The following is a 14,611-nucleotide window of genomic DNA, read 5'->3' as shown; positions in this document are numbered from 1 at the left end:
ACTCTAACCTTCCTGTAGGCCTGCAGTTCAACTATGTACCAAAAAATACTTTGTAAAGGGAGAGGCTGCTCCCCACAACATGGATTACATAACTCTTTATAAAGGCATGTGTTTGCCGATCTCGTTCTACATGGAGGAAAATCTCCCCACGCAGATGACAAATTAGAACAAGTAATTCCACAATTGATGGGTCCCAGTGGGAAGTGGAATTCACCATGGGTAATCCTGGGTTGTCTAGTTGCACGTATTCCTAAAAGTTTCATGTCATGACCTCCCAATTCTCAAAGTTAAAAGAGTTCAAAGTAAATGGTTTTTAGAAAAAAAAACCCTGTGGTTTTGCTGGCACAGTACTCAGGAGAATAGTGTCCTGTTCCTCGAAACTCCAGGATATGCCTCGAGTGTTAGAAACCAGCAGCTCGGTGGCCTATATCCCAGCATCATCTCAATGTTTCACAAAGAGTAGAGAAACTACATATGTTGGGTGAAATCTGACCCTTTGACATGATCAACTTGTCCTAATGTCTCCTTTCCATGTCTCGGTCTCAAAATTTGCCTGGTTTATGCTCATGTGAAGCACCTGGAGACATCTCACTGTGTTAAAAGCGATATATAAATGCAAGTAGTTGTTTATTTAGCAAGGCGTGTGTTTTTTTTTTGGACTGATCCCCAGAGATAGCAGTTGGAGCATGTTTGAAATTGGAATGCTTAAGACATGAGTACTTACTGACGTAGAGATGAAAACTTCACTGAGAAAGGGAGTGAGATAATTATTTAACAAGGAACATAAACTATTACAACGAAAGGAGAGAGGGACAGGATTAAATTCCAATAATTCCACGGGTAGAGAAGAGCAGACAGCACCTTTTCATAATCTCCATGGAACTCGAAATACTTAACAATAAAGTACTTTTAAGGCTTTGCAGAGAAAACAAGCTGGACACTATAAGATCCCACAAACAGCAATGTACAGATTCATGTGCTTTGAACTGATAATCCATATTGGCCAGGACACAACGGAGAACTCATTTTGCACTTTTTCAAAGCAGTGCTGTGGAGTTTTTTTATATTCACCTGAGAGGACAGTTAAATATCTTGTCTGAAAGATAGCACCTCTGACAGTGCAGCATTCCCTCAGTGCTGCACTGGAATGTCAACCTGCATTTTTGGGCTTAAGTCTCTGGAGTGAGGTTTGAACCCTAACCTTCTGACCCAAAGGTAAGAGTGCTACCCACTAAGGCACCACTGACACAGACATGATGAGCTGAATTCCCTCTTTCTATTCTATAATTTGTAGGGCTATCTCTATTAATTAATTGTGGTTATTTTCATTACTCACTATATTTTTTGCACCATATTAGTTTTGATTCCAATGCAGAACAAATTGTTTATCTGGTGTCTTGGAAATTTCTCTTCAGAGCAGACATTGCATTTTAACTTTTGTTTTATGTCCCCCAGTCTGCGACTGTTGTGAATGGATTGATTGGGATGGTCGACAAGGTCATGATTCACGTGGGAAGTAATCTGGAGGGAAGCCCTACCTCGGTTGTGAGCATCGAGGGCAGCTCTGCAGTAGCCGGTGTGTGTTTTAAAGTCTTGTTTCTGCCCAGTTTTCTCTTGTCCACTCTTCTCCTAACCAAAGGGCAGGGCAGAGAAACGCGCAGGCACACATAGGGCATGAACAAACACGCAGGCACAAGTGAACAAGTGAAAACATGCAGACATAGCCAGGCATGAGCATACACAGGTGGACACACGTGTATGCGTGAACACATTCACATAGACACACACACATGCACAGACAAAGACACACACAAGGAAAGCAAATGAACTGTGAATCCAATTTTGTTGTGCAATTTTTAAGCTGAATATATATATATATTTATATATTTGTGTGATAAAGTTAAAATGGTTTCAGTTTCATTCAGGTTGCTTGTGAGCCTTGGTGCCTGGGGGTCTGGATAGACTCCCTAATAAAAGGTCAAGCCTTTTGCGTTTGTTTGTATATATACATTTTCTAATGAGGTTTTTCACTCCCGAAGTTAAGGAGCTGGGTTAAAAAAATTATTGATCCTGGACTAAAATAACCACAAAGTAGAAAAACTCTACCTGTTGCCTAGCGACAGTGGTCATCTGACAACATTCACAGAGAAAAGACAGAAAAGAGAGCTCAGTATGTGTCAGAGAGAGGGGACAGGAATTTTAAGCTCTCTGTGAAATAAGCCTATAAGGCTGTTGGTACAATGGCTAACTGAATAGCGAGTTGTAGGACTCAGTGAAGGGATCAGTTTAGCAGAGGTGCTACTGGAAGACTGAGTTTAGGGAATTCATTTGTTTGCTCTGCAGTTGAAAAACAGGGTTTAGAATGCAGTTTTTTTGGGTGTCTCGGGAGACACATGAGTTGGGTGAGAAGCATCAAGTGAATGTCCAGGAATTCACAGGAAGAAAACTGTTTGCAACTCTGCCAGTCCCAAACAAGAAGCCTTTGTATCAAGCTAGTGGTAACTGTGGACTGGTTTATGCGTCTGTTAAGATATAGCTGGGATAAAGAAATAGTTGGGATTTCATTCATCGTCTTGTGTTTGTGTTGAGGTATTTCCGACCTTTTTGTCTGGTTAGTATAGTTAATTTTTCTTGTTTAATAAATATTTTATTCTTTGTGTTAAAAGTTCATCAGCAGATTCCTGTGAATTTGTCAGTAACGTTCCTCCACGGTTTCTCAAAAAAAATGTTAGGATCTATCAAGCCAGGTTTTACTCTGGGATCTGACTTGTCCAGTATTAACATCAGCTGGGGTTGTAACATTTGTGTGTGTTTTTATCTCTTATACCCCTTCTGTTCTGTTTCTTTCTAAACACTGCTCTGTTCAGTTCTGGTTAAGGATCCCCACTTTAAACATGTTATGGCACAGCAGTTGATAAAGGCTGAGTTGTTTAAATTCCAGAGGGAAACTTCAGCAACTGTCATAACCTATATTTTCAATTGGTATGTTTGAGATGCAACTCTGAATTCAGGAATAAAACCACCAAGCCTCAAGAGGTTTTTTATATATAAAACTAAATTAAACATTTATTAATTTAACAGCAAATTAAACACATACACAACTACAAACTACTACCATAATAACTTTTAAACAAATCCACAAATGAATCACTTCCAGGTAAATCTTCACCAAGGCAACAATAACCCATAGACTTTAAACAGACATCAGGCAAAGCACATTTGACCTTATGAATTCAAAATGAGGTTCCTTTCAATTTGGTTTCTTTTTCAGATAGTTATAGGACTGACAGGCTGGTTAGATGTTAAATGTCTCTGACCCACACACAAACTCCTTTTGGTTTATATGTAGCTTCCCCGTTGATTGTACATTTTCCATTGTCTTACTAGGCTTTTTAAAATGTTATCTCTCCTAACAATAATCCTTTCATTCCACCCATTTTATTAGTAATATAAACATATTGCTTGGTGTCTCCCAGATAGGTGCAAGATTTTACCCTTTCTCTTGAATGGTTTATTCAACAAATGCAAATGTACTTTTTACCTTCTAACTTATATTTATCTAATTAACATCTCATACTACTATATATCATACTCTACATTAAGCATTCAGTCTAGCTGGCTTTAATCCAATTAAGCCGCACACAGACACAGACCCTACTACAATTCCAATGTAAAAATAATTTCCAATAACATTATAGACATTAATCACTTCATGATAAACATTAACTCGCCAGTTCTCTTTCTGCAGTTGCTGCCAGATCTGCTGAATGTTTCTAAAGATTTCTGCTTCCATTTCAGGTTTCCAGCACCTGAGATAGTTTGCTCCCTGTTCAGTTCTGAATCTGATTTTGTTCAGATCTGTCAGAACATTGTCCAGTTATTGCCCTGTGTTAATGCAGAACTGATGTAATTTTGAAGGGGGTGCAGGAGCAGGAAGACCTGGGTGTGTGTGCACAGATCATTGAAGGTGACAGGACAGGTGGAGAGAGCAGTTAATAAAGCATATAGCGTCCTGGGCTTTATTAATAGGGGCCTAGAGTACAAGGGCAGGGAGGTTATGCTGAATTTATGTAAGACACTCGTTAGACCTCAGCTGAAATATTGTGTACAGTTCTGGGCATCACATTATAGGAAGGATGTGAACACATTGGAGAGAGTGCAGAAGAGGTTTACAAGAATGGTTCCAGGGATGAGAAACTTCAGTTACGAAGATAGATTGGAGAGGTTGGGACTGTTCTCCTTGGAGAGAAGAAGGCTAAGAGGAGATTTGATAGAGATGTTCAAAATCATGAGGGGGCTGGACAGAGTAGATAGGGAGAAGCTGTTCCTGCTTATAAAAGGATCAAGAACAAGAGGGCACAGATTTAAAGTGATTTGCAAAAGAAGCAAGTGTGACGTGAGAAAAAACTTTTTCACACAGCGCGTGGTTTGGGTCTGGAATGCACTGCCTGGAAGTGTGGTGGAGGCAGATTCAATCGAGGCATTCAAGAGGGCATTAGATGATTATTTAAATAGAAGCAATGTGCAGGGGTACGGGGAAAAGACAGGGCAATGGCACTAGGTCATAATGGTCATTTGGAGAGACACGATGTGATTCTGTGATGCAGCATCTCAACTCATTCAGATCCTATTGACTTCATACTGCGTTGTTTTGTTATAAACGGACATTCAAACAGCAGCTGATGAGAATTTCAGATACATCAATTAAATTATAAACTAAATTATACTCTAATCTCATAGTTAAACCTTAGGACTGTTCACTCATTGTTGTAATGTTGGGATTAAGAGAAGGCAGTGGCGTAGTAAATTGTTACATGACTGGTAAGCCAGAGACCCACTGTGCTGCTTAGGTTACCAACAAACCAGGGGATCAACCTTGGTTCAATGAAGAGAGCAGGAGGGCATGCCAGGAACATAGGGACAGGAGAAGGCCATTCAGCCCATTGAGCCTTCTCCACCGTTTAATACGATCATGACTGATCGAACACTTCAATGCCTTTTACTCACACTATCCCCACAACCCTTTATGTTATTGTTAACCAGAAATCTATCAATCTCTACCTTAAACATACTCAGTAACTGAGCTTCCACAGCCTCTGGAGTAGAGAATTCCAAAGATTCATAATCCTTTGGGTAAAGAAATTTCTCCTCATCTCGGTCCTAAGTGGTTTCGCCCTTGTTTTGAATTGTATCCCCTGGTTCTAGACTCCCCAACCAGGAGAAACATCTTACCTGCATCTACCCTGCCCATTCCTTTAAATATTTTGTAGGTTTCAATGAGATCACCTCTCATTCTTCAAAACTCTAGCGAATACAGGCCCAGTTTCCCCAATCTCTCTTCATAAGACAGTCCCGCCATCCCAGGAACAAGTCTGGAGAACCTTCATTGCACTCCCTCTTATGGCAATAATATCCTTTCTGAGGTAAGGGGACCAAAACTACACACAGTACTCCAGGTGTGGTCTAACCAGGCTTCTATACAATTGAAACAAGACTTCACTACCCCTGTACTCAAATCCTCTTGTGATAAAGGCTAACATACCATTAGCTTCCTAATTGCTGCTACACCTGCATGTTAGCTTCCAGTGACTTATGGACAAGGACACCCAGGTCCCTTTGTACATCTACACTTTATAATTTCTTAACATTTAGGAAATACTCTGCACATCTGTTCCTTCTACCAAAGTGGATAACCTCACATTTTTCCACATTATGGGTCTGCCATGTTCTTGCCCACTCACTAAGTCTGTCCAAACCCTCCTGCAGCTGCTTTACATCCTCCTCACACCACACGTTCCGGCCTAGCTTTGTATCATCCGCAAACTTGGAAATATTACATTTGATCCCCACGTCCAGATCATTGATATATAATGTGAACAGCTGGGGCCCAAGTACTGATCCTTGTGGTATCCCACTAGTCACAGTCTGCCAAAGTGAGAATGACCCGTTTATTCCTACTCTCTGTTTTCTGCCTGTTAGCCAATCCTTAATCCATGGCAGTATACTGCCTCCTATCCCACGTGCTTTTATTTTGCTATCAACCTCCTGTGGGGGATTTTATCAAAAGCCTTCTGAAAATCCAAGTATACCACGTCCATCGATTCTCCTTTATTTATTTTGTTAGTAACAGACTCAAAAAACTCCAACAAGTCTGTCAGACGTGATTTCCCATTTGCACAGGGTTCAGATCCATTCACAACTCCTCAGATACTAAAGCCATCCTGTCCTTGTGCAGCAAGACCTGGACAATATCCAGACTTGGGCTGACAAGTGGCAAGTAACATTCGCACCACACAAGTGCCAGGCAATGACCATCTCCAACAAGAGAGAATCGAACTATCTCCCTTTGATGTTCAATGTCATTATCATCGCTGAATCCCCCAATATCAACATCCTGGGGGTTACCATTGACCAGAAACTGAACTGGACTAGCCATATAAATACTGTGGCTACGATAGCAAGTCATAGTTTGGGAATTCTACAGTGAGTAACTCACCTCCTGACTCCCCAAAAGCCACAAGTCAGGAGTGTGATGGAATAATCCCCATTTGCCTGGATGAGTGCAGCTCCCGCAACACTGAAGAAGCTTGACACCATCCAGGACAATGCAGCCCGCTTGATTGGCACCACATCCACAAACATTCACTCCCTCCACTACCAATGCACAGTAGCTGCAGTGTGTACCATCTACAAGATGCACTGCAGGAATTCACCAAGGCTCCTTAGACAGCACCTTCCAAACTCACAACCACTACCATCTAGAAGGACAAGGGCCCCAGATAAATGGGAACACCACCACCTGGAAGTTCCCCTCCAAGTCACTCACCATCCTGACTTGGAAATATATCGCTGTTCCTTCACTGTCGCTGGGTGAAAATCCTGGAACTCCCTTCCTAACAGCACTGTGGGTGTACCTACTGGACTGCAGCGGTTTGAGAAGGCAGCTCACCACCACCTTCTCAAGGGCAATTAGGGATGGACAATAAATGCTGGCCCGGCCAGCGAAGCCCACATTCTGTAAATAAAAGAAATTGCAGCAACCAATTTGAACACAGTGTGATCCCACAAACAGCAGTGACCTGATCATGTGTTCCGGAGGTATTTGAGGTATCGATATTGGCTGCTTGCTAGGGAGAAATCTCCTCTTTGAATAGTGTCATAGGATTTACATCCATCTGAGAGGGGAGTTGACCTCCGTTCACTGTCTCATGTGAAAGATAGCATCTCTGACAGTGCAGCACTCCCTCACTACTGCACTGGGTGTGTCAGCCTGGATTGTGTGCTCAAGTCTCTGGAATATGGTTCAAAGCCACGACCTTCCGTGAGTGCTACAGTCTGGACAATTATTGCGTCACTCCCTGCTCCCTCCCTCATTGTCTTCCCTGGAATACGTCACTAGCATGAGCTCATCCAACTTGTTCCAGGATCTCCTGTTGATGTTGTTCTGTGACCGGCTAGAGGCCTGAGAGTGTGGATAGGGAGGAGTCACCCATCCTGGAGTGGTTGCCAGTTGGTGTGAGATTGAGGCCTCAGTGTGGAATCAGCCATTATTACAATTGCATGTCCCCATTGGACCTTGGTGTCAGGTGCATGCACAATAGCCAATAGCGTTGTGAGCTGCCCGCTGCTGGTGGCAAAAGCTTAAATTCTGAACAAATTAACAACCTGTTTTCGGGCAGAGAAGGAGCTGATTGCTATAGGCTTATATGGCACGGAAGGAGGCCATAAGGCCCATCATGTCTGTGCTGGCCCTTTTGATGGCGCGATCCAATGAGTCATACACCCCTCACCCTTGCTGTCCCCCCACAGCCCTGCAAATGTTCAAGTCTTTATCGAATTCTCTTTTGAAAGTTACTATTGAATCTACTTCCACCGCCCTTTCAGGCAGCGCCTTCCAGATCACAACAACTTGCTGCGTACAAAAAAACCTCCTCATTTCCTCCCGCCCTAGTCCTTTTACCTTAAATCTGTGGCCTCTAGTTACCAACCTGTCTGCCTGTAGAATTATTAACTTCACTAAACCATCTCCATAATTTTGAACACCTCTATCCAATCTCCCCTTCACACTCTCTGCTCTGAGGGGAACAATCCCAGCTTCTCCAGTGTCTCCACGTAAACTGAATTCCCACATCCCAAGTATCAAAGTTGAATTTGTTTGAAATTATTTTCCATGCCCAAGGGAAGCCGTCTCCAGTCTTCCTGATTCAGTCTCCCATGGGGGTGGGGGGCGGGGATTGGAATCAATGCTTCGGTTTCCCTGCCTAAGGACTTGACATTCAGGCCCATCACTGTGAACAAACTCAAACCGCCTCTTTACACTTGGAGCCGTTTCATTCAGAGTTAATATCTCGCAGACGATATCGGAATAAATCAGGTGGAATTTATTACAGTTTGTGGAGTTGGAAAGGAATATTAAAATAATTGATTTCCTTCTGTTTATAGATTACTCATTAGTCAAAGTTCCAGAAGGCTCAAGTCTGACTAATTACCGTTTCCCATCTCAAGGATTGAGCTTCATCTTGATTCCTGGAGAAGCTTTCCACAGGAAGAGTAAGTCATTTCCATCAAAATGTTCCGTTAATTTACTTTCATTGACCATTAATTCAGTTCCTCAGCTGTCATGTTTGTGACTGTGACATAGTTATCTTTTGGGTGATTTCAACCTTACCGCTTCTCTCTCACCTGTTTAGCGCCCAGCCTGATTTTAACTCTCTGTGCTGAGCTAAGGCGCATGGATGAGTTGTAGAGGGGGCATTTCCAGAGGTTCCCGGGAGGAAAGGGAAAGGGTTTGGTTGGTGGGGGGAGGGTTGGTGGTTGGGGGTGTAGCAAGGCATAAACGTTACTTGTGAGACCCGGAGAAGCTCTGCTGTTCCTCCAGGACTCACACGGAAAGTTCCGCCTCAAACAGATATCGCTCCTGCCCGGGGAAAAGGACAGGAAGAGGATGTGGGATTGGAAAAGCCAGTTTAAGATGTGACTTTCCATGTGGCGGAATCTGGAGGCCCAGCTGAACGTCCCCAAGTCTCACCAGGAACATCGGGGCTTCCCTTTGCCCTTTGCCCATCCCCCCCACTTCCGAGATGTTCTGGAAAGTCCTTCTCTGTGACTCATCACCTGGCCAGTGAGTTCAGCCGATGTTCCCAGTTTTTGTCTGTTTCAGGCAGTTAGCTGGTGACATGGGCATTGGATCCAGGCTTTACAGTCAGCTAGGCCCATACTATCAGAATCAGGCCCCTCACCCTCGCCCCCCTCCCCACCCACCCTCACCCAAGCCCTCACCCTCCTCCTCTCCCACCCCCACCCCCCTCCCCACCCACCCTCACCCTCGCCCCCCTCCCCACCCACCCTCACCCAAGCCCTCACCCTCCTCCTCTCCCACCCCCACCCCCCTCCCCACCCCCCCTCACCCACGCCCCCACCCCCCTCTCCACCCCCCCTCACCCACACCCCCACCCCCCTCCTCACCCTGCCTCACCCACGCCCCCACCCCCCTCCTCACCCCCCTCACCCCCCTCACCCACGCCCCCACCCCCCTCCTCACCCCCCTCACCCACGCCCCCACCCACGCTCCACCCCCTCCTCACCCCTCTCACCCACACCCCCACCCCCCTCCTCACCCCACCTCACCCACACCCCCACCCCCACCCCCCTCCTCACCCCACCTCACCCACGCCCCCACCCCCCTCCACACCCACCCTCACCCACGCCCCCGCCCCCCTCCCCAACCACCCTCACCCACGCCCCCGCCCCCCTCCCCAACCACCCTCACCCCCCTCCCCACCCACCCTTACCCCTCTCCCCACCCACCCACGCCCCCACCCCCTCCCCCTCACCCCTCCCCCACGTCCCCATCCCCTCCCCTCCCCTCCCACCCTCACCCATGCCCCCAACCACCCTCACCCCCTCCCCATCCATGCCCCCAACCCCTCCCCCACACCCCTCCCCTCCCACCCTCACTCACGTCCCCGCCCCCTCCCCTCCCACCCTCACCCACGCACCCTCCCACCCTCACCCATGCCCCCACCCCCTCCCCACTCTCCCTCACCCACACCCCCTCCCCACCCTCCCTCACCCACACCCCCTCCCTCCCCACCCCTGAATCATGCTCCCAGTTCAACTCCTGGCTCCATTATTTTGCCAACAACTGGGTTATTCTGGGGACTTTAAAAATTCGACGAAAGAGTAAATTTTGTGAATGAGCTCTCTTGAGAAGGAGCAGTACCCATCAGAAGCACATTGTAAAATCACCGACAGGTATTTGTTGGGATTATAGGATTTAAATTATTCCCAGGGCTCCAATGACACGGGTCAGTAATTTTCAGCTTTTGGCAATGGATGTGGAATCGGAAATGAAATGTATCATTTCTTGGTGTCTCTGTGAATCATCTGAGAAAAGAAATGGCAATTTCAACATTTTTTAGGAAACAGAAAGGAAATCCTGGATAGATTAGAACGAACACGTGGGCAGTGAAAATAAAGACATTTAGAGAACCTGATCACATCCTTGAATCGTCCTAAAAGATTCAAATCCAGTGGATTATATTTGAAGGGTGTCAGCTTTTTACATTATCACCAAACCTTACAGCACAGGAGGAGGCCATTCTGCCCATTCTATCTGTGCTGACTCTTTGAAAAGAGCTAATCAATTCATCCCATTTCCGCCGCCCCCCCTGCTCTTTCTCCAGAGCCCAGTAACTTTTCTGACCTTCAAGTATTTATCCAATTCCCTTGAGAAAATTCCATTCCAATCTGCTTCCACCGCCCTTTCGGGCAGCGCATTCCAGATCACAGCAGCCGGCTGAGTTTTAAAAAAAAACCTACCCCTCCTTTGCCCCTCCAGTTCTTTTTGCCTGAAGCTGTGCCCTCTGGTTGCCAATCCTCCTACCAGTGGAAACAGCTTCTCCTTATTTATTCCATCAAAACATCTGCACATTCTCAGCTCTAAGGAGAACAATCGCAGCCTCTCCACATTAACTGAATTCCCTCAGCCCTGCTATCAAAGTTTAGTTTGTCTGAAATTATTTTCCATGACCAAGAGGAGCTGTTTGTGATCTTGCTGATTCAGTCTCCCATGGGGGAAGAGGGGGGAGGGGTATCCAATGCTTTGATTTCCCTGGATTGGCACCGAGGACTTCACATCCATGCCTGTCACTTTGAACAAACTCAAACCACCTCCTTCCACTTGGAGCTGTTTCATTCATAGTTAATGTCTCGCAGACGATGTTAGAATAAATCAGGCAGAACTTATCCCAGATGTTTCTTTTAAAATAAGGTTCTCCTCCTCACATCACGTTCTTTTGCCAATTATCTTAAATCTGCTTCTTCTGATTATCGAGCCACCTGCCAGAGGAAACAGTTTTTTTTCCCTGTCTAGTCTGTGACCACCCTGATTTGTTATTGTGTAAGTAACCACAGCCAGCCAATTTGCACATAGCAAGATCTGATATCCAGATATGAGCTGAATGACCAGCTAAAAAGTTTTATCTGTGTTGTTTCTGGGTAGAATGTTGACCAAGATAGCGATGTACCTTATAATGGTTCCATGGGAGGATTTAGCTGTGCTTGAAAGGGGAAATTAGGCCCTTTCGTTGCAGGGTTAAGGACGTCTCCCCTAAGCTGGAGAGGAACTTGGAGTGGGAGGGAAAGGATCCAGTTGTCGTGGTCCACATGGGAACCAACGACATGGATAGAACCAGGAATGATCGGCTAAGAAAATTTGAGGAGTTAGGGACCAAATTAAAACGTAGAAAAGTTGGGAGGGAGTTGCCCTGGGAGTCCTCAACATCGACTCCAGGCCCCATGAGGTCTCATGGCATCAGGTCAAACATGGGCAAGGAAACCTCCTGCTGATTACCATGTACCGCCCTCCCTCAGCTGATGAATCAGTGCTCCTCCATATTGAACATCACTTGGAGGAAGCACTGAGGGTGGCAAGGGAACAGAATGTTCTCTGGGTGGGGGAATTCAATGTCCATCACCAAGAGTGGCACGGTAGCACCACTACTGACCGAGCTGGCCGAGTCCTAAATGACATAGCTGCTAGACTGGGTCTGCGACAGGTGGTGAGGGAACCAACAACAGGGAAAAACATACTTGACCTCATCCTCACCAACCTGCCTGCCACAGATGCATCTGTCCATGACAGTATTGGTAGGAGTGACCACCGCACAGTCATTGTGGAGATGAAGTCCCGCTTTCACATTGAGGATACCCTCCATCTTGTTGTGTGGCACTATCACTGTGCTAAATGGGATAGATTTCAAACAGATCTAGTATCTCAAGACTGGACATCCATGAGGTGCAGTGGACCATCAGCAGTAGCAGAATTGCACTTGAACACAACCTGTAACCCCATGGCCCAGCATATCCCCCACTCTACCGTTACCATCAAGCCAGGGGATCAACCCTGGTTCAATGAAGAGTGCAGGAGGGCATGCCAGGAGCAGCACCAGGCATACCTAAAAATGAGGTGTCAACCTGGTGAAGCTATAAAACAGGACTACTTGCGTGCCAAACAGCATAAGCAGCAAGTGATAGACAGAGCTAAGCAATCCCACAGCTAATGGACCAGTTCAAAGCTCTGCAGTCCTGCCACATCCAGTCGCGAATGGCGGTGGATAATTAAACAACTTACTGGAGGAGGAGGCTCTACAAATATCCCCATCCTCAATGATGGGGGAGCCCAGCACATCAGTGCAAAAGATAAGGCTGAAGAATTTGCAACAATCTTCAGCCAGAAGTGCCGAGTGGATGATCCATCTCAGCCTCCTCATGAGGTCCCCAGCATCACAGATGCCAGCTTTCAGCCAATTCGATTCACTCCACATGATATTAAGGAACAGCTGAAGGCACTGGATACTGCAAAGGCTATGGGCCCTGACAATATTCCGGCAATAGTGCTGAAGACTTGTGCTCCAGAACTTGCCGTGACCCTAGCCAAGCTGTTTCAGTACAACTACAACACTGGCATCTACCCAGCTATGTGGAAAATTGCCCAAATATGCCCTGTAAACAAAAAGCAGGACAAATCAAACCCAGCCAATTACCGCCCCATCAGGCTACTCTCGATCATCAGCAGAATAATGGAAGGGGTCATCAACAATGCTATGAAGTGGCATGTGCTTAGCAAAAACCTGCTCACTGCTGTCCAGTTTGGGTTCCACCAGGGCCAATTGGCTCCTGACCTCATTACAGTCTTGGTTCAAACATGGACAAAAGAGCTGAACTCCAGAGGGAGGGGTGAGAGTGGCTGCCCTTGACATCGAGGACCCCTCGCAAAACTGGAGTCAATGGGAATCAGGGGGAAAACTCTCCACTGGTTGGAGTCTTATCTAGCACAAAGGAAGATGGTTGTGGTTGTTGGAGGTCAATCATCTCAACTCCAGGACATCACTGCAGGAGTTCCTTAGGGTAGGATCCTCAGCCCAAATGTCTTCAGCTGCTTCATCAATGACCTTCCTTCCATCATAAGGTCGGAAGTGAGGAAGATCACTGATGATTGCACCATTCACAACTCCTTAGATACTGAAGCAGTCCATGTCCAAATGCAGGAAGACCTGGACAATATCCAGGCTTGGGCTGACAAGTGGCAAGTAACATTCGCGCCACACAAGTGCCAGGGAATGACCATCTTCAACAAGAGAGAATCTAACCATCACCCCATGACGTTCAATGGGATTAGCATCACTGAACTGCCCATCATCAACATCTTGGGGGGTTACCATTGACCAGAAACTGAACTGGACTAGCCATATAAATACTGTGGCTACAAGAGCAGGTCAGAAGCTAGGAATCCTGTGATGAATAACTCACCTCCTGACTCCCCAAAGCCTGTCCACTGTCTACAAGGCACAAGTCAGGAGTGCAATGGAAATCTCCCCACTTGCCTGGTTGGGTGCAGCTCCCACAACTTCAAGAAGCTTGTTAACATCCAGGACAAAGCAGCCCTGAAGATCATGAAGTAGAATCAGTCTGAGTGGAAATAGGAATAGCAAGAGTATGAAAACTTTGGTGGAAGTAGTTTATAGGTCTCCGAAGAGTAGTTATACCATTTGGAAGAGCATTAAGCAAGAAATTATTGGAGTTTGTAACAAAGGAAATAATTGTATGGCACTTTAATCCTCATCTAGACTGGGACAATCAGATTGGCAAGAGTGGTCTAGAAGATGAGCTGGTAGAATATTTGTTTTTGTGACAGTTTCTTGAGCAATGCAATGTGGAACCAACTAGGGATAAAGCTATCTGAGATCTAGTATTTTGTAATGAAGCAGGGTTTAGTAATGCCATAGTAAAAAATCCACTGGGAAATAGTGATCATAATACCACTGAATTCCATATTAAGTTTGAAAGTGATGTACTCCAATCGAAAGCAAGAACCTTGAACCTAAAGTCAATTACAGAGGTGTGAGGGGGAGAACTGGCTATGGTTAATTGGATAAATAGACTAAAAGATATAGAGGTAAATGATTAGTGGGAAACATTTAAAGAAACAATTCAAAACGTTCAACAAAAATACATTCCACTGAAAAACATAAGCTCAGCACAGCAAGACGGACCCATCTGTGGCTCACTCAGGAAGCTAAGGACAGTATTAGAATAGCAGAAGAGGCTT

At 45.6% G+C, this 14,611-nt stretch overlaps 1 protein-coding gene across 4 annotated transcripts in view; it reads left to right on the top strand.

The window, feature by feature from the left end:
* The window catches only part of adgrd1 (adhesion G protein-coupled receptor D1), a 238,426-nt gene that overhangs the window by 30,869 nt on the left and 192,946 nt on the right, over nucleotides 1–14,611 (top strand). For all 4 annotated transcript variants that reach the window (XM_078554566.1, XM_078554565.1, XM_078554563.1 and 1 more), the window contains 2 exons: nucleotides 1,456–1,576; nucleotides 8,443–8,550. In XM_078554566.1, the coding sequence (XP_078410692.1) occupies nucleotides 1,456–1,576; nucleotides 8,443–8,550 (229 nt within the window). The remainder of the gene's footprint in view (nucleotides 1–1,455; nucleotides 1,577–8,442; nucleotides 8,551–14,611) is intronic.

The sequence above is a fragment of the Cetorhinus maximus genome, chromosome 12, assembly GCF_964194155.1.
Source record: "Cetorhinus maximus chromosome 12, sCetMax3.hap1.1, whole genome shotgun sequence".
Taxonomy (NCBI): Eukaryota; Metazoa; Chordata; class Chondrichthyes; order Lamniformes; family Cetorhinidae; genus Cetorhinus; species Cetorhinus maximus.
This window is presented reverse-complemented; position numbering and strand designations above follow the sequence as displayed.